The 18,884-nt window shown below is 42.7% G+C and overlaps 1 protein-coding gene across 1 annotated transcript in view; it reads left to right on the forward strand.

Moving 5' to 3' along the window:
* The window catches only part of SOGA3 (SOGA family member 3), a 40,438-nt gene continuing 22,188 nt past the window's right edge, over window positions 635-18,884 (forward strand). The window contains exons 1-4 of the mRNA XM_021391998.1: window positions 635-1,288; window positions 3,188-4,098; window positions 4,381-4,605; window positions 8,090-8,248. Of these exons, the coding sequence (XP_021247673.1) occupies window positions 3,244-4,098; window positions 4,381-4,605; window positions 8,090-8,248 (1,239 nt within the window). The 5' untranslated portion in view covers window positions 635-1,288; window positions 3,188-3,243. The remainder of the gene's footprint in view (window positions 1,289-3,187; window positions 4,099-4,380; window positions 4,606-8,089; window positions 8,249-18,884) is intronic.

An 18,884-nucleotide genomic window follows, 5' to 3' on the forward strand; every position in this document is an offset into this window, starting at 1 on the left:
GGCCATGCAGATAGGGAGAGCATCTTTCCACATCTCAGGATTTGCTGTTTCAGTTGTGGTTGGTCTTTTTTTTATTATTATTCAGAAGAGGTGGGGCAGAGACAACTAGAAAGGGTGCAGCTATCTCTCTTCAGATCACCTTCCCCCAGCAGATAAAGACATTATGGATAAATGTGTATATATATATACACATACCATGTATAAGTATATATACATATACTTACTTATGTGTGCTGTACATGTGCATATGCATACACACTTGTGTATGCATACACTTATGTGTTTATATGTATATAATATTTCTGTATACATATTGTGCATTTAGATTTATGCACGTATTTATATGCCAGTATAACTATAGGTTGGAAATCCTCATTTAAAGATCCCAGGAGAGGAACTTGCAGCCCAGAGACCTGCCGGGAATGCTACACAGGGGTAGGTGTGGGCACTCCCACACGCGGCTGTCAGATGGGAAAACCCTCAGCCACTAGTGTTGTCCTCCTCCAGAGAAAAGGAGAGGAGAGGAAGGAAAGCCTTTTTTTGGCTTCTCTTTCTAATCGGCTGTAGGTGAGAAGTGTTTCCGGTCATCTAAAACAAATTCACCTGGTGACAAAACGAACAGGTGCAGCTCCCTTAGGTGAAACAAACGGACGTGGCTGGGTTTTGGGCACAGCATGCGGCCAGCGGCGCGTTAGTCCTACAGTCAGGCGAGTAGACAGCACTAAGGGATTATCTTCAATAGACCACCGTGGTTTGCCTTTGTTTCTCCCTTTCCCAGCTGTAGCAGGCTTTTGTCAACGGGACACGAGGAGTGATCGCTGCCCTCTGAGCGCAGATACAGGAAGCGAACAAAGGGAAATCCTATTACCCCGGTGCAGGAGGCGCCTGGCATCCGCGGCTGCTCCAAGCCAGCTCCCCGATGGGGACACTAAATAATTGATCGGAATCGATTGCTGGGATGGATTGAGAAGGAAAAGCGGGCGCATCTCCCGCAAGCAGCCTGCTCCTTCCCTCATTTGCGCTGTAACCCAATTCCACCATGTGCAGACAGATAAGGGGACGCAACTCGTCTCCAGGCCTGGGCGGGGTTCTCGCCGTTTAATCTTTTCTTTTCTCTTCCCTTTGCCGCTCTCCTCCCTCCCCCTATTCCGTCTCCCAGGCCCGGTGAGGTCAGCTCATGAATATTGCTTCATTTTCTTGAGAGGCTCTGGCAGCGCCGGGTACCCCGGGTGCGGTGCCCGTCTTTCCGTGCACGCGTTTCTCCAGCCGGGCAGCGGACAGAGCGACGGTGAGTAATGCGGCTGCTGGAGGCTCGAGCCTCTCTTTCTTTCTTTTCTTTAAAAAAGAAAAAAAGGGGAAAAGAAGAAAAAAGGAGAAGGGAGGGGGGATGTTACTCAAGGTTCAGATCCAACAGAGCAGCCGGGTAGAAGTGGGGAGCTGAGAAAAGCTTCCCCCGCCCCTAGACTCTGCACAAAAGCCGGGCTGGGTCCGGAGCCCCGCGGAGCAGAGGGCAGAGGGATGCCCTGCGCCGCATCCCCGCGCTGCGGGTGGAGCCTTTTGTTGCCGCCTGTGGTCGGGCATTTTTCCTGTTCCCGGCAGAAAAACCTGTGGAGATGCGGTGTTGTGTCGCCACGTGGATTTGCTTCGGGGGGGGGAAGATTGTATGGAGGGGTTTTTCTTTGGGACACAGGGTTCGGACTTGGGCTCAAACGGGGCTTTCACTGTGCAATTAACGAAGGAAAAAAAAAAAAAAAGGAAGAAAAAAAAAAAACCAGAAAAACCCCAAGCCACATCCAAGCAAACTGTAGGCAGAAGCTAGTCCTGCTAGTCCTGGAACTGGGGGCATGAAAATGGTAAGGAAGAGTCAGAGCATGCAGGAGAATATGGGTTCTAAGCCAAGTCCTGTCCTGACTTCTTGCAGCTTCTGTAGGGTTTCTGGTTTTCGAGAGTGACATTTGGTACCTGTACAGCTCTGAACAGCAGCAGTTATAATGATTGATAGAGAAACAAAGCAAACCTTTTGTACAGCATTGTGCACGTGTGACTAGATTTACACTCTCATTCTACCCCTTTACTGTTTAATGCCTGGGAAGATTCTGCCAAATTATGGGGTTTTTTTGAGCATTAGTTTTAAGCATATTGGTTAAAATGAGGGATATAATGACAGTGCACTTGGGAGAAAGCTCTGAGCTCCTGCCCAGGAGCACAGAGCAGTGTCAGCACCTGGTGTGTTCCAGCAAGCAAAGCATTTGTCAGGGTGCAGAATAAAGTCTATCCTGACTTTCTCAGTTGGATTTTTTTTATTCCCTATCCTCCAGTGGGCCAGGTAAGATCATTAGGCCACGTTAGAAATCCTGTCATTTCTACTTTGGCCCACATTTTCCCTTTAAGGGCAGATGAATGAAGGCTATGTTGAAAACAATTTATCGTAGCCGTTATTTTCAGAGTGCATTAAGGAACATCTTTGCAGCCCATTTTAATCATCTCTTGTGATCACGAAAACTCTGGTTCAGTCACTGTGTGGCAGAATTGCCACCCTTGCACACTTATGTGGATACTGTGTAACCACTGCTGTTGAGCTGGGGTTCCTCATTCCCTCTGCTTTGAAAATTTGCTGGAGTGGTTATGCCTTGCTCCTGTTTGAGTATAACCAGTACCAAACCCAAATGGGCTTAGAAGTTGGTTCAGGGGCCCTTTTCCTCCAGGACTCTTGGTCGGTGTGCTCCGGAGGCCTGGCCCCTGCCAAGGCCGAAAAGCAACGTGCTGCCGCTATCACCTGCAGCTGTTTGTGCAGCAGCCTGGCCCACCGACAGGTGACTGCAGGAGGCCTTCGGGCAGATGAGTGCAGCAGCAGCCCGGGCTGGTACCACGATGGGCAGTGAGGATAAGCGTGAGGGAAGGGTGTCTGTGGATTGAAATACACCTGTGGTGTGGCAGCATGTATAGGGATGGATTTAGCATCAGAGAGTGAAAATGTCCATAGGTGAAAGAGGAGTGGGAACCGCTCTTGGCCTCAGCCTTTTGGAGCCCCTCGGACGCGTGCCCTGGCCTTCACCCTCGGTCACCGCTGTGCCCGTGGGGCCGGCTGGCAGCATTCGGGGCGCGGCAGGCTGGGTGCTGGGCAGTCCCTGTCCGCCGCCACCGCGACCCCACTCTCCCGATCGTCTCCTCCGCTTCTCCTCCCCAGTCGGCAGCGCGGAGGACGCCGCCGGGGATGGCCACCTCCCGCCGATAGCCGCCGCCATGAGCCAGCCGCCCGCAGGGGGCGCCGCCGCCGAGCCTCGCCTCCATCCCGAGGGTAGCAGCGGCAGGAAGCAGCAGCGAGCCTCCTCCCCGGCTAGAGCCCGCGACACCGCCCCGCGACCGCCGCCCCCCGCTGCCGCCTCCCGCGCCCCGCCTGCCGCCTCCTCCGCCGTGAAGACCGGGGCCGCGCGGCCGCCGCCGGGCCAGTCCGCCAGGGCCGCCCGCGGTCGCGCCGCCGAAAAACAGCCGCGGAGTGCGGCGCTGCCGGGAGCTGTCCATCCCGGCGCCGGTGCTGAAGCGCCGCCCGCTGCCTGCGGGAAGGCCGCGGCAGAAGAGCCCGTCGAGGAGGCGCCCCCTGCGGGAGGCGGCGCGGGGGAGCGCGAGGGGGCGGTGGCGCCGCCGCCCAGGCAGTGGCGGGGGAAAGCGGGGCGGGCTCCGCCGAAGGGCGCGGGGGAGGCGGCCTCTGCGCCACCATCTTCCGCGGTCGCGGGGAAGGGCCGCGGGGCGGCGGGCGGCGGCGGCGGGTACTGGAAGGAGGGATGCCTGCAGAGTGAGCTCATCCAGTTCCACCTCAGGAAGGGGCTGGCGGCGGCCGCCCAGATGCAAACCAAGGGCAGCAACCATAGCGCCAGTGCTGCCACCGCTGCCTCCTGCACAACCGCTGCCTCGGTCGAGCCTCCCTCGGCAGTCCCCGCCTCCTCGCCCTCTGCCATGGCGGCGGCCGGGGCAGAGGGGCTGCGGCAGGGCGAGGCGGGCGGCAGGAGCGGCACACCCGAGGGTTCACTGAGCCCGCAGCCGCAGGACGAGATGCAAGAGGAGATGGAGAAGCTGCGGGAGGAGAACGAGAGCCTCAAGGTGAGGGGAGGCGGCGGGGAGCCGGGGCTGGGGCTGGGGGAGCCGGGAGGTGTTCCCTGCCGCCCGGGAGGCCTTTGGGGGCGGTGGGAAGATGGTATCGGCGCGGCGTGTGCGGGCAGCGCCGCTTCCTTTTCTTGTTGCGGTGCTTTTAATGAGCTAGGAGGATCCCCGCGGGGAGAAGGGCCGTCTCCGAGCTCCGTCTAGGTGCCTTCCCCCACCCTTGCTGACCTCTGTTTCTGACCCACCTGTTGGTATCCCCACCCTTTCTCGGCCCGATGTCAGAACGAGATAGATGAGCTGAGGACTGAGATGGATGAGATGAGGGACAGCTTCTTCGAGGAGGACGCTTGTCAGCTTCAAGAAATGCGCCATGAGCTGGAGCGAGCCAACAAGAACTGCCGGATCCTCCAGTACCGGCTGCGCAAGGCCGAGCGCAAGAGGCTCCGCTACGCGCAGACTGGTGAGATCGACGGTGAGCTGCTGCGCAGCATGGAGCAGGACCTCAAGGTATGGGCGTGAGGAGTGTTGGGGAGACAGAGCATTGGAGGTGGAGGCACGTTGTGCTCTTCAGGCCTCGTGACTGGCGTTTCCATCCGTTCTGTTGTACAATGTGTGCTCAGTGCTGCATGTAGGGTTGCAGCTTAACTAGTAATGGGAGATCTCCAGCAAGCAGCTCTGCAGTGAGGCCCCACAAACAGACTGTTCTCAGCTTTAGTCCAGTTGTGTTTTGTGAAGTTACTGTGCAATAAGTGACTTAAATCCCAGTTGGAGTCCAGAGGTTTGGGTCTTTTAAGTTGAACACAGACCATATTCGCCCACTGCAAAATTAAACCAACCTCACTGAACAGCCCCGCTGACTTTTAGGAGATCAGTGTCCTCTTTGGTAAAGATTGCAGAGGTCTGTTAGACTAAATGCTTGCAGAGTCGCAGCCTCGAAATCCTGATTCTGCTGGCATCACTGGACCTTCAGCAAAGCCAGGATTTGCCACATCCACGTGAAACAGTAGACACAGCCCATCAAATTTCAGTATGTCATCAACTGCATTTAATCCATGGCATTTGAATGAACCACAGCCCATTGTTGAGAAGTTTCAGCGTTTGTTTAAATATTAACATTAGTAAATAATGTATCATTTCCATTCTAGATTGCTCCAATTAGAGGGAAATAAAGTTTCTTGTGCTAGTTGGAAGCTGTTTAATTTTTGCTTCCATGCTCTAGATTTTGTTAAGGCTGTTGCCAAATCAACAATTCAGAAACCTTTTCCAACTGAAGGATCCTCCCAGCCATTTCTCAAGGAACCACAGATCTCTGTGTAACAAACTCGAGCTCATTGACCATCCCCCTGCAGAGGACTAGTTACCCATGTTGGATTCTGTGGACTGCAGCTGGAAATGCTAATTTAATACATGGCATGAACAGATCATTGCTAAACTTCTTTCTGAGAAGTGTAATGGATTGATAGTCTGTTGTTTCCAGCCCTGTTATTCAGACTTGGATCATCTTTTCTGAAAAATTTCCAGCTTATCATCATTCTTATTAAAATGTAGACTCCAGGCCAAGACAAATTCCAGAAATCTTCTTACTAATGCCATTTAGAATGTTAATTTCCTTTTCAGTATTTATTGATATTCCATTTCTGTGCATATTCAAAAGCCACATTTGCTGTTTTGGCCACAGCAGTTCTGTAACTAGCTGTCACATGGCTATGGACAAACCAGTGTCTTCCTGGTCAGAAACAAAACTGGTGGAAATGCTTTTTTTGATGCATCTTTCTCAGGGGTCAGGTGGAAATTCTGATCAAAACAAAGGACATTTTGCACAGTCAAAATTGAGTTTAGGGGAATGTTTGAGACACTCACTTCAGTAGGCAGAATTTGAACATGAACCTTGAGCCATGTACCAAGTGAACACTGTGGCTCCAGCTTCTTGGGTTGGCTAAAGAAAGAAGAGTTGGCTCAATGCTACTTTGTATTAACAGGAATGCAAGCAGAGGGCTGGGAGGGAAGTTGACCCTATAGTTAGGTGCTCCCCTGTCCTTGCAGGAGATCCAAGGGCCTCAGATTAAGCTGAACAAAGGGCTCATTTCAATTGGGACTTCTCCCATGTCTTTCCTAATGAGTACATAACTGACTGCTTGGAAAGGAATGATGTTTTTATTAAGCCTTCCCACAGGTCATGATTGTATTCTACTTTGAAACAGGGATAGTTGTCAGATGCCATATATCTACCAAACTGAATGCCTGGTTCTGGGTAGCCATATTTGTAACTCGTGCACCATTCTTAGTCATTTTCCCAAGTCTGCTTCTGAAGAATTTCTGTCTAAAATAACATTCTCCATTTTATAAGCATAAAATATTAGAGGACTTAGTTCTTCAGAGGTACAGGCTTTCACATAGCTGTATTTAAATGCATCTTGCATAAGTGAATTCAAATTTCCAGGTGATCTAGAATGCTCTGTATTACCAATCTGCCTTAATTGCCACTCCACCAAGTTTTGTGACATAAAATCACTTCTAGTAATGATTTTGTTGTTTTGTTGTATTTGCTGATAGGGAATATAACTGCAGACAGCAGACTGTGTTAGGATGCTGTTAAAAATGTCCCCAGTGATTTTCTGTTTGCTTTGGTTGGTCAACCAGATGAGCAGCTTAATACTGACTGTGGGGAAAAAGACATCAAGATGCAGCCTTGTGGTGTGATTCTCAGCTCATCCTGCAGTCTCTTTGGACTATGCTCATCATTGAAATTCCCCTCCATTCTCTCTTCCTGTTGGGCATTATGTGTCTTGAGTATGCGTGCAGTGGGGGAGGTTACTGAATGATCTTGTGCTACACTGCAGTGTTGTATCAGTAATGCACACACACAGTTTCTTGTCGGGGGAGGCTGACTCATGGGCTGCTGCTGTATTCTGATAGATTGGATTCTTCTAGACTGCTTGCTTGCGATTATTATTTTTCTCCAGTGTTTTAGTATGTCAATAAGAGCTCTTTGACATGTAAGCATAAGGATTGTTATAGTGAAAGCTCTCTGAGTTCCCCTAAGTAATGCTAAGAAGGATTAATTTTGCTTTCTGATGTTCTAAAAAAAAAAATCATCAAATTAGCCTGTTCAAATTATACGTCTAAACCACCACCATAGCAGTGATTAGTGTATATTTAAATATTTTTAATGTGTGATTATAGTTTCTGGTGATTTCACAAAATACAATGCAAATGATTTTAAATGGCAAAATTCTTATTGTCTTACATAAAGAAAGGGAATTAGATCTTGCTGTGTTCCTTTTAACTATATTCCTGTGAAAATGCAATTAAAAAAGAAAACGTCAAACCCCCTAATTTAGCTTGTGTTCATTTTAATTTAAAAATATCAGACATCGTTTAGATAAGTATGAGGTCAGTAAAAATGTTTGTTCACATTTTACTCTTTAAATTAACAAGTAGTAAATTAACTGTATGCCATATATTTTGACTAGCTATCCATGAAGGAGAGAGAAACTAGAAGGGTCGAAATAAAGGTTTTCCCATTTGTGGTCCTTTACAGTGCACAAGTACAGTAGGTCTAGAGAACGTGGGTTCTCCTTTTAACCTGGTGCTTCCACATGTCAAGCATTTCAAGGACATATCCTTTACTGCATTGAAAAGAATAAGCTGGCAGTGGTTGAGAGAAAACAGATGCTGCGCTGTCTCCAGCAATAATGAAGATATTTCATTGCTGATTTAACAGAATCTAAGAAAGAGTTGGTTTCCAGTGCTTTCCATTAAATTCCATAGACAGAATATTCAATTTTTTTGTAGGGATTGTCTTGAATTTTGAATAATTTGTAATTCTCTCTGTATGTGTCATTGTCTACATGTTTCTTTACATATCACTTCAATAAAAACATCCAGAATTAACTTGTAAATGGATGCTTAGACACTAAGCACTTCAGCAGTGATTCTTTTGTAATTGTGTTTTTCTTCCTTCTTTCTTTTGAAATATCTTTACGTTTAGGTTGCAAAAGATGTATCAGTGAGACTTCATCATGAGTTAGAGAATGTGGAAGAGAAGCGTACTGTAACAGAGGATGAAAATGAAAAATTAAGACAGCAACTTATAGAGGTTGAAACTGCAAAACAGGCACTACAGAATGAACTGGAAAAAATGAAAGAGGTTGGTATTGCTATTTATTTCTATGTAAAATGTTGAAGTTCTCAAATTCTTATTCCCAACTAACTATTTTTCTTCCCACAACTTGTTTTGGGAGCATAAAATATGACAGATAAAAGTTGAAAGTAGCAAAGAGTGCTGAAGTGCAGGTTGGTGACTGGGAAGTTAAGGACAAATGAAAAGATGAAGTTTCTAGGAGAAACAGAAAGGAAATGGTGGCTTTGTTTTTCCCGTACCAGAAAGGAAAGATAGAACTGGTAGTAGTAGAGTTCAGAAGCCTTGAGACCTTGTGCTTATGTCAGAATATGTACAGAAAGAATGCTGAAAGGAGTCAGAGGCATCTGACTTTGCAAATGATGTTCCTCACATATTTTTACAAAGAACAGTATTTTTCCTTTGCTAACTTCTGCTAGGGACAAGCAGGCACATTGAGGCAGGGCAACTCAGGCATGCTCTTCTGGAGTATTGGAGAGTGGAAAACTCTACCTGGGCTTTCAGTCTTAGCATAACTTTATATTGTATCTAATTCATCTTCAAAATTACTCAATTTGTCATTATACTGATGTAATATACCATTCCATTAAGTAAGCAGAAAATTGTATTAAGGCATAATAGCCTGGACGGCAGAGATAATAAAGCATGCAGTGAAAAGAGAAAATGTTGACTAAGAGTGAATTCTTAGAATAGATTTTAGAAACAACTCTCGTGTTCAGTGTTTAAAATTCAATGGATGACACTGATTTTCACATTCAGTAATATTCCCTAGCAGAAATGCCAATGTCTATTTTGATCTTATGTGAAGCGGAAAAGATGTATTTCAGTTGTTAAGAAAGCTGGGAGATTTTCAGTTGTATTCTTGCAAGCACCCAAGGTTTGGAGAACATTCCAGCCAAGTGTATGTTTTCCATCAGTTACAGCATTTTTAAGAGTTGCAAATGCTTACTCTAAGTGAGATAGTATTAAAAATATTCATATGTTTTATTTACAGGAACTAAATTTCAAACATGTTAGTAGAGGATAAACAGGTGTTTTTTTTGTCACCTTCTGCTGCTTTTCCAGATAATTGTAGATTTGAAAACAGCAAGATGACATCTGAGCCTTATTTGGCTTCCTTTTCCTATGTCTGAGATCTTCTGTTTTCACTTTGGTCTCTGCCTTCACATACCTCTCAGTTTCTGAGACCAGCTCTTTATGAGAGCATGATCTTTTTGTAATTATCCTTACAGTTTTTCTGTTAATCTTGACTTTACTCCAAGTTTTCCATTTTTCTTGTCTCAAACTCTACTTTCTTGAAGATTGCTATGCTTTCTTCCTGCCCTGTAGTTGATGATTGTACCAAAGGTAGCTTATTTTCTTCATATGGGTCTCTGGATTACAGTAAAGTGTAGTGGCAGTTTAATATTTTGTTTTTTTGGGGAGCTATGTACCTGCAGGAAATTACCCAATAAATAGACTTCTTCATCTCTGCCATCAGTGGTCTCTTTCTCTTTATCCTGGCTCTTCCCTATAGCCCACTAGGCTGAACTGTGGTTCTGCTGTTCTCGTAGAATCACTGAATGGCTTGGGTTGGAAGGAACCTCAAGGATCATCAAGTTCCAACCCCTCTGTCACAGGCAGGGTTGCTCATATTCCCCTTCTTTCTATAGCTTAGGTGTTTTCCTCTTTCTGTTATTGCTGTTGATGTCAATGGAAAGATATGTGAGACACCAGAAAGACAAAAAAAAAAAATACTGTATTTAAGCCAGGAGCTCTTCTACATGATACTGTTTTCCTGAAGCTGAAACAAATGAATGATTCCCTTTGACAAACAGTGGGGGCACTGAGCTAGAATGGAAAAATGCATTCAGACTCTGTACATCAGAGTAGAGATGGGGTGGATAACGAGTCAGAAATGTGTCCTTATACAGAGCTGGGGAGAATGGCTATCCCCAATCATTATGTTTTTCAGCATAATTAGGCAGGAGTTTTCATTTATGTATTTCACATAGACTGTTGAGTCTCAGTCAGTAGGAGGAGGCAATTTCTCAGGCTAGGACTTTTAGCATAGGACAGGGGGTATTGGAGGGTGGTTGAGGAGATAAAAGTTGAAGAAAAGAAAGTTTGAAGCAAAGCCAAATTGTTACGCGCTTTGCAAGCATGCCACAACTTTGGAAACCAATGGAACAATGCTGTTGAAGAATACTAATGCTTACAAATTGGAAATTTAGAATCTGTGAAGAAGCTATGAAATTGTTAACATGAAACAAGCATGAAAGAAACTCAAGGCAATCTGAACCAAATTAGAATTTTTCTGTGAAAAATATTTTCTTATTCTTCATTGACTGGAGGTTTTACATGTTTTAAATATCATTGTCAGATAGTTACAACATTAATCTTCTGTTTGCTTGTGAGTTGTTTCCTCTGGTCTTGTGGTTTTATAACCCTTTCTCATGTCAGTTCACCCATTACAACCAATGGAACCTCCTGCTTAAGTAAGTGCTGCTCAACATAAATAGGAATGCAGAGTCAAGACCTTTTGTCTGGATTCTTCAATTAATTGAGCTTTGAATTAATGACAGAATTAATCTCCAAGGTCAATGAACCTTCTTTATTTTACAGCATAATAGCAGTGCTCAGAGTATGTATAACTGATTTCTGTGCTTTTATATTATCAAGTGTACTGCAAAAACACATACCTAATTTTACTGGCTGGTAAAATTTCCCATTCTTAAAATCCATTTATTTATAATTGCCATGGGAAATTTTTTCTCCTTTTATGATGAAAAGTGTGAGATAGCAGAGAATGTTTAAAAGACTTGGTAGAAAATGTTGGAGGCAGAAGCAGTGTTTTTTATCTGGTAGTCTCTAGAGCATGACAAGAGCCAAAGTTTTCTCTCTATAAACCCTATATTGTTTTAATAAACATGCCTTTGCAAACATGTATAAAAGATAAATGCTAGCAGATATGTTTGTGTAGATTTATCTGCTGAACATTTGAGTAAATGTAGACTTGTATTTGTCTGTTAGTACAGAGATATATCTGCAATTTCCTTTCTTGGTTCAAAGCTTTTGGAGGAAAAAAAAAAAAAGATACATTGCATTGTATGACAAATGGAAGTAGCTGTTGATGGCAGAAGAAGCTTGCAAGTACCCAAAGTGTTGGAAGGTGTTTCAACAAACTGTATGTTTTCTGTTGGTGTCCCTTTCTTGGAGACCTCCAACCTGCAGCTATTTCATTTAGCAGTGTTATTCTTGCATACATAGTTTGAAGTTGTCAATGACTAGCATTCCTTAACATATTCATAAATTTGTTTTTAGTTCTTACACTCATCTTAGATATGCATTAAGCAAAGGTAGTATTCAAACTGGAAATAATATTCCTACTGACAAAGGTTTAATAATTCAAAATATAGCAAGCATTTGTTGAAGCCTAATTAACTCTTGTAGAGCTTTTCATGAATAAATATGGGAAAAAAAAATTCATTCTTTTACTGTAGCTATGTAGGAAATGCCCAGTTAACCATGCTTTAGATTGTTTGCTGTGAGATAAATAAGATAGGTGGAGAGTATGACAGATGTACTGGACCCTGGGCTTTACAAATCCTCATTACAATGCAGAAATGCACGGTGTTTTTCAGAGATGTATGTCTTTATGAATAGATACAGATTGCTCTGCTATTGCTCCAAGCAGGGCAGATGCGAGATAGTTCATTTCTTACAGCTACATTACAGTGATGTCGTCAAGCTGGCATTTTCTTCTTCTAAGCTTAGGTTATTAGGTCAGATAAAGAGCTTTTGATAACCAAGGCTACGTGGCTTGAACCAGGGATTTCTTGTGCTCACTGAATTCATAATGTAGGCAGAAGAGTTTGTCTTTCTGCATGTGTCTGTGTTTTCCTGGAGTGGAGCCTGTCTGTCAGTCAGACTGTTCTGTGCTTTGTGTGAAAATGGAAGAAGGCAACATGATCTAGGAAGCTTGGCGCAGGACTTGCAAGGAGAAATCTAAATTCTATCGCTGATTTTGATACTAACGTGCTGTGGGACCACAGGGAAGTAATTATACATTTCTGCTTACTCTTGCAATGTTTATGTAAACTGTGGGCAGAACTTACATCTCCCTATATCTCTGAGTGCACAGGCTGAGCAGAAATCAATAGAGTAGCTGGAGATTTCTCAACAAAAGCTGTTATTAAAAAAAAATCAACCAATCAACCAACAAAACACAAAAACACACACATGCAGAAAAACAAAACTGGAGTTCTTTGTAAAGAACCGGCAAGGGATGATTTTGTCCCAGTATCAGCCTCCATGTCTCTGATAAAACTCTCTTTCTAAGTCAACACATTGCACAAATCATGTGGCTTCTTATAGTTGTCTGAAAAAGGCTTCATCTATTTCCTCTTATTTATCAAATGGTCTATAGAAGATGCCCAAAACAGTGTTACTCATACTTCTCTGTCCTCTGATTTCTGCCCATAGCTCACAACTGGCCCATCACCCATAACAAGGCTATGCACAATGCGTTTCAACTTTACATAGAACAGAACCCTACTTCTTCACCTTCAGAGATCTGTGGCCACACTCCAAGCATGTGAGGTATCCTGTCATGCCTCACATGTGATCCCAGCAAGGTCATAGCTCTGTAACTGAACATGGATTTCTAGCTTGTGCTTGTTTCCTATGCTGTGTGCATGTGTTACTGGAGATAGACACTTGGTTGTATTGCTTTGACAGTGAAAGTTTGAGTTTTCTCTATCATGCTGCCCTCTAATAACTTCCTAATTGTACCCCATGCTTCTGTTTCTGCTTTAGCCTCATTTGAAACAGCTAGTAATAGAGGGAGTAGGGACGAGGTAAAGAGCAAGAGATGAGATGCTAGTATGCCAGTTAATGTAGCTGATCAGCTTCATAGGTTCAGTATGGGAAACTGGGACTCTTTGAAGAGTTGCAGTAAGTTGCTTACTCTAGGCACCAGATGGCAGTAGGGTAGGATTTAATAATTTTAATAAGCCCTGGGTCTTTTGGAGGACCTGAATATCAAGTCTATCGGCAACTCTTGGACTAGAATTACCTTTAAGCAGAATGTTTTAGTGATCTGGAATCTGTTGCTTCATGAAAATTCAGGTTGCTTTGGTGGAATGAACAGCAGTGTGATGACAAGGCTTCTTTCAGAAAAAATTAAAACAAATCTCTATCTGTGCTTGTATAGTAAAGGGCAAAAAGAATTTCTCTATTTCCAAGCCCAGCTGAGTGATTCTCTAAGAGCTACATCCTGCAGAGACAGAACCTCCATCTACTTCAGACTGCCCTATGTGGAATTCTGTTGCATTTGGTATCTTGCCTCAATATTTTGTTCTTTTATAAACAGTTCTCAGCAGGGATGCTATTCATAATTATGAATTTGTGATTCTGACTTCATTGCTCAGAGCACACTGTGATCAACTCCACTGATTTCACAGTGAGCAGGATAAGAAGATTTTACTTAAGTTTAGTTTTTTGAGAATGTGAAAAAAAAAATGGAGAAATAAATCAATTTACGTTATAAAATCTGTTTTAGTAGTTCACTGAAAATATCATGCCATAAGAAGGAAAAAATGATGTACATTTGCAAATCAGTTTACACTTAAACCTCAAAAAATTACATTTTAATTATGTATTAGCCATTAGCAATTAATGAGTTGTTTGCTTCAAAGAGAGTTTATCAAAACTGAAAATAACGGCCTCGTGGTCAATCATAATAAGCTCCAAAACATATAAAATATAGTGAAAGATTTCAAAAGAATGAAGTTCCAAAGATATCTTACTGTGAAAAAAAGATTCCTGGAAGGGATTTTTGAAGGATCGTTGAAGCTGATGTGCTAATTCATGGATTCTTATTAAATTGTCATAAAGTTTGCAAGGATGTGCAAAAGGAGGGACTGATTTGCTTTCTAATAGGGAACTAGTAATAAAAGAGGTAACTAGTGAAAAAAGAGTGTATCTGGCTTAAGTTTAAAACAGAAGTCATTGAATGAAGTTGATTTTGAGCAACTCTTTGAATCTGTAAACGTACTACTATTGATTTGGCTTGATGGAGGCGAGGCAGTTCCTTCTTTTTGGCAGGATGTTACTTTGTTTGCCTTTTTTTCCTGCAAGGGATATGAGCAGCCTTAGATTTGCAAATTCACCTGTCAAGGTTATTATTGATGAGGTCTCCAGGTAAAACTGGAATCCCTTTGTATTAAGCTAAATATAATAAAACAAAAGAAAGGGGTAATGTCTTTCTTAGAAAAAGCTAATCAGAATGGGAATGTAGAGTTGTTCCCATTCACAGAGATGAGCTTCCAAACACATCGAATCCAAGTGTTAGAGAAAGGGTAGGAATCCTTACATCGTGGTCTCATGTCAACACCTGAGACCATTTTATTGCTTGGATCATGCTTCTCAAAGTTGTTTTTGCTATAGATTTGCTTCCGTTATACAACAACTATATTTGTAAAATAAACTGGGCTGAGGAATGGGCCCATACACTGATGTGTGGTTGCCAGCATACCCCTTGGATGGTTTTGACGTGGGTCGGCTACCACTGCTTCAGAGTTTGTTCATGGTTTGTAGTCAAGCCTGGGGCAGAGCTCGTTCCTGACTGACAGTTTGGATGCAGTCGTGCTTGTTTGGTAGGAAGCTGTAGGAAGGTTTAGCTGTGTTGTCATTTTAGCTGAAAATAGACTTAATTGTGGAGTGTCGGTCGGCATCAGATCCTTAGAACAGTTCCTGACTATTTCATTTACTGGTGTAAAAACTAGGCAAAGGGAAACACAGAACATCAAATCCAATCCAAGGCTGTCATGTGAATTCATTACAGCTGAGATTTACTGGAAAGGGGCAATCACCAGCAGTTACAATGCCAGCAGAACTGGTATGCTCAGTTGTCTGAGTGAGTAATGAACAACGTGGTAACTGTGGCTCAGGTTGGTGGATGGTGACTGGTTACCACAGAAAAGTTTATGAGTGTGAACTCACTCATGAGCAGGCTGGAAAATACAAATTGCTGTTACTGCAGACCTTAGGGTATGATTTCCTTGAGATCTGAAGTAGAGAGAAGGCCTTTTATCTCATTACCTACATAGGCAGTGTTGCTAATGACTTCAGTAATGGCCTCAAAGTACCATACCACATTAACAAATGGAGGAAAGTTTGGGAAAACTAGTGTCAATAGGCTTACATTCAGCCATCTTGTAATCTCACGTTGGTGCTACTTGTAAGCTTTACGTATTTTTTAGGAAAAGATATTTCGTTTTATACAACTCTGTAATGGTGCTCCATTACAAAAGACAAGTTTTTAGTTTTGCATTTCCTTGTTTCAGTACTTTTTTTTTTTACTTAAGTGGACATTCAAGTATATATAAACGTATAAGTTAAATAATCCACATCGATTCTTTGGTTGTTATTTTGCTTATTTTTTAATAATAGATTATGCTTTTTAAATTCCAACTGTAATTTTATTTTTACTTATTTTTTCATTTTTGGCAAGTCCTTGGATATGTTGTTGTTTTAGGCTTTTTTTTTCCATAAGACACTATGTATGATTTGCTTAGTTTCTTAAAGAAAGAAATTGGATAATAGGCCAAATTCAACCTCTTTGCACTGGAACAGGAGCATAAAGGCGAATATAGGATTCTCTAGATATAGGCCAGGATTCTCTAGATTTAAAGAAATCCAGATGACTTTGTGAAATTGGTTTCTATCACTTGGAATAGAATCATTTTCTGAGTGCTGAACCAGAAGTCTAGATACATGCTATAGTACAGAATCAATATAAACCAAATGTTATAATCTTACTGGAAGTCCTACTAAGGCTTTGACGAATAAGAATAATAAATGATTTCTGCCCTTTATACCACTGTGTTCAGTCTTCTGCTTAAGTTCATCAGTCTCTTCAAGAAACGCCTATGTTTTCAGTGTGCTGAAAAAGGTCAAAGCTGAGCTTGTTTCAGACTGAGGGGAAAATTATCATGGCTGTTTTTTTCAGTGCATGTTCTCACTATTGTCTTCAAGGGTTTTTTTTCCTCGTAGTCTTATCTTGAGCTCTTTAGTGAATCTACATGAAACAGTTTTAGTGTTCTTTGCTAATGATAGTAAGTCTACAGTTAAAAAAAAAAACAAAAAACTGGGCATTCTGTCACCTAGTAGATTTATTAGTTAGTCTGCACATAGTGCATCTTTCAATTATCTGTGTTCCTGATGGCTCTTCTGTAGAGCTTCATGACCCTGTGTGGTTTGTCCCAGAGTTAGGAGAGTAAGAAGAATCTAGCACCATGGAGGTAAGCACTGCTCTTGTGTTTTGGCTGAACTCAGCTGCCAGCACGAGAAATAATAACCTTGTCATGTCATAATGCAGATTGTTGTTGTGAAGCATGTCGTGGTCCCTCAGGGAGTGATGTCAGTGTAGTTTCCAGTGTAAAAACAGGCAAAAGAGACTGGCAAGACCTCAAATGGGAAAACAGACTACAGAGCCATGTGCAATAAAACTCTCACAGAAATTGCTGCATTTACTATTCAATATACTGCTCATTATTTTTTCATAGGAGATTAAGTTCATTAAACTGGACTTTCCTCTCATGAATGTGTGTCATCTGTGACTGTCATCAACAGTGACTGCACTGACTTTCAGGTGTTTTTCAATAGGTCACAGAACAATCTTGGTCCTTCTCTTCCAAAGTTCTTGTCTCTCCTTCCTCGAAGATATTCAAAACCCTCCAAGGTGTGACAGAGGGAAGCCTCCTTTAATTGACTCTACTCTGACCAGGAGGATTGGCTTAGATGTCCAGCAGTTGCTTTCAGCCTCAACTATTTTTTGATTCTTTGATATTTTTCGCTTCTGTGGCCCGTGATTGTCAATAACAAGCGGAATCTAATTTCTCATTTTTCTGCAGAACGCACAGGCATAGGAAAGATAACTTTCTGGGAGAAAAGAAATTGTTTGCAGATTGCCTGTTTAACAAAAACAGACTTTGGAGTCTGTGAAGCTGTTTTCTTAGGCAAAACACTGCCAGTGAACAGGAGGTCAGACCCAGGTGTGTACTGTCAAGTTTCCATGCTGCACTGATAGTGTTTTGTGCAACTAGTGTTCTGTGCATCATAGCTCTGTGTGTGTGCAGAGCATTAAACCTTCTATCAGACAGTTACCTCATGTGTACTAAGGGGAATGATTTATGAAAATGAAAGCACAGCAGAGAAAATATACCTGCCACAGTGGTGAGGATTACTGCTCAGTGAAAAGCTTCTGTGGCTGGCCTGTATGAGCGTACAGACTGTGATTGTGGAATGGGATTCTACACTGACCAGTGTGCTACCTCTTAGTTGCCCTGTAAGTGTACTACACTTAGGAAGGCAGAATGGTGCATCTTGAGCCACCTTCTTTCAGACTCTTACATTTGAATATGTTTATAGCCATATTCTGTGGTAGGTGCATATTAAATAGAGATGAGTCACTTGACAGAGAGAATACTCAGTTATAGGGTGTGCTGAGTGCTGGAGTCAGCCAAACTCTGTGGAATTGATACTAGATAGGAAGAAGAACGTCAGGCTTCTGATCTTTATTCACTTACTGTAGTATTTGTAACATCAAGAAGTGCAGCCTGCTGGCATTTTATGATCCAGATCTTTATGACATTCCATAGTTATGAATTCTGAAGAGTGCATTTACTATTCTGAAGTAAAGGGCAACAGGTTTACCCTTTAGATGTGCTGGTAAACTTTTCTGAAGTGTTTGTTTCTGCTGAGATGTACTGACATATTATGTGAATTTCTTTTTCCATTGCTAGTATTAACAATAGCACATACTGAGATATGTTGAATGAGGCCTGTGGATACCGATTCTGTTTTGCTCTATGTGATTGTAGATGTATGATTTTGTTAATTGAATTTGATTTTCTCAGCAATTCAGGTTAGGATAATAACCAAGCTCTTTGCTTAGGTCACAGTTGAGTACTTGCACTTAGAATCTATTTGCAAGGCATCTGTTCCATCAGTGCTGTGTGTAATGAGAGGTTTCTGCGCCTCTGTAAAGCATGACTGATGATGACATCAAAGTGGCCTAATTACGAAGAGTGTTTTATAATTCAGGCTTGGCTGAATTATTTTAATTTTTACAGACGCTTGCAATTTAGATCTTTGATTAAGTGACTCATTAGAAACACCAGTAACAGTGCCCCAGAAAGAGTTTTGAACTGGAACATTGCCTTGATGATACACAGACATAGATACACTTCAAAGGTTCATTTTCCTTATGGTGTTGCTGAGTTCCCAGACCTTGGTAAAGTTTTGTTCTTATTACTGTGCTAAACCAAAGAGTCCAGCATCAATGCTTTGTTTGTTATGGTTGTATTTTTTTTTTTAATCTGCATGCTTAGTGTTGTCATCATTTAGCCATTTAAAAATTAAGTTGTTAATCTAAGTCAGGAAGTTGTCCTTCCTCAAAGCGGAAAGATGGGCACTACTTGGAAGTCGTTCATTTCACTACTGTGAAGGTGGTTTGACTCTGTGGAGAATCACAGCCATTTGTAGAGACTGCACAGGGACCCTTATATCTACATTGTAGGACTAAATTAAGCTGTTTGGTCACTGTGGTGGTTTCAGTACCACCACACTGCTCTCTCTCTGAGAAGTACAGGAGGAGATA

The sequence above is a fragment of the Numida meleagris genome, chromosome 3 (genome assembly GCF_002078875.1).
Source record: "Numida meleagris isolate 19003 breed g44 Domestic line chromosome 3, NumMel1.0, whole genome shotgun sequence".
NCBI classification, from domain to species: domain Eukaryota; kingdom Metazoa; phylum Chordata; class Aves; order Galliformes; family Numididae; genus Numida; species Numida meleagris.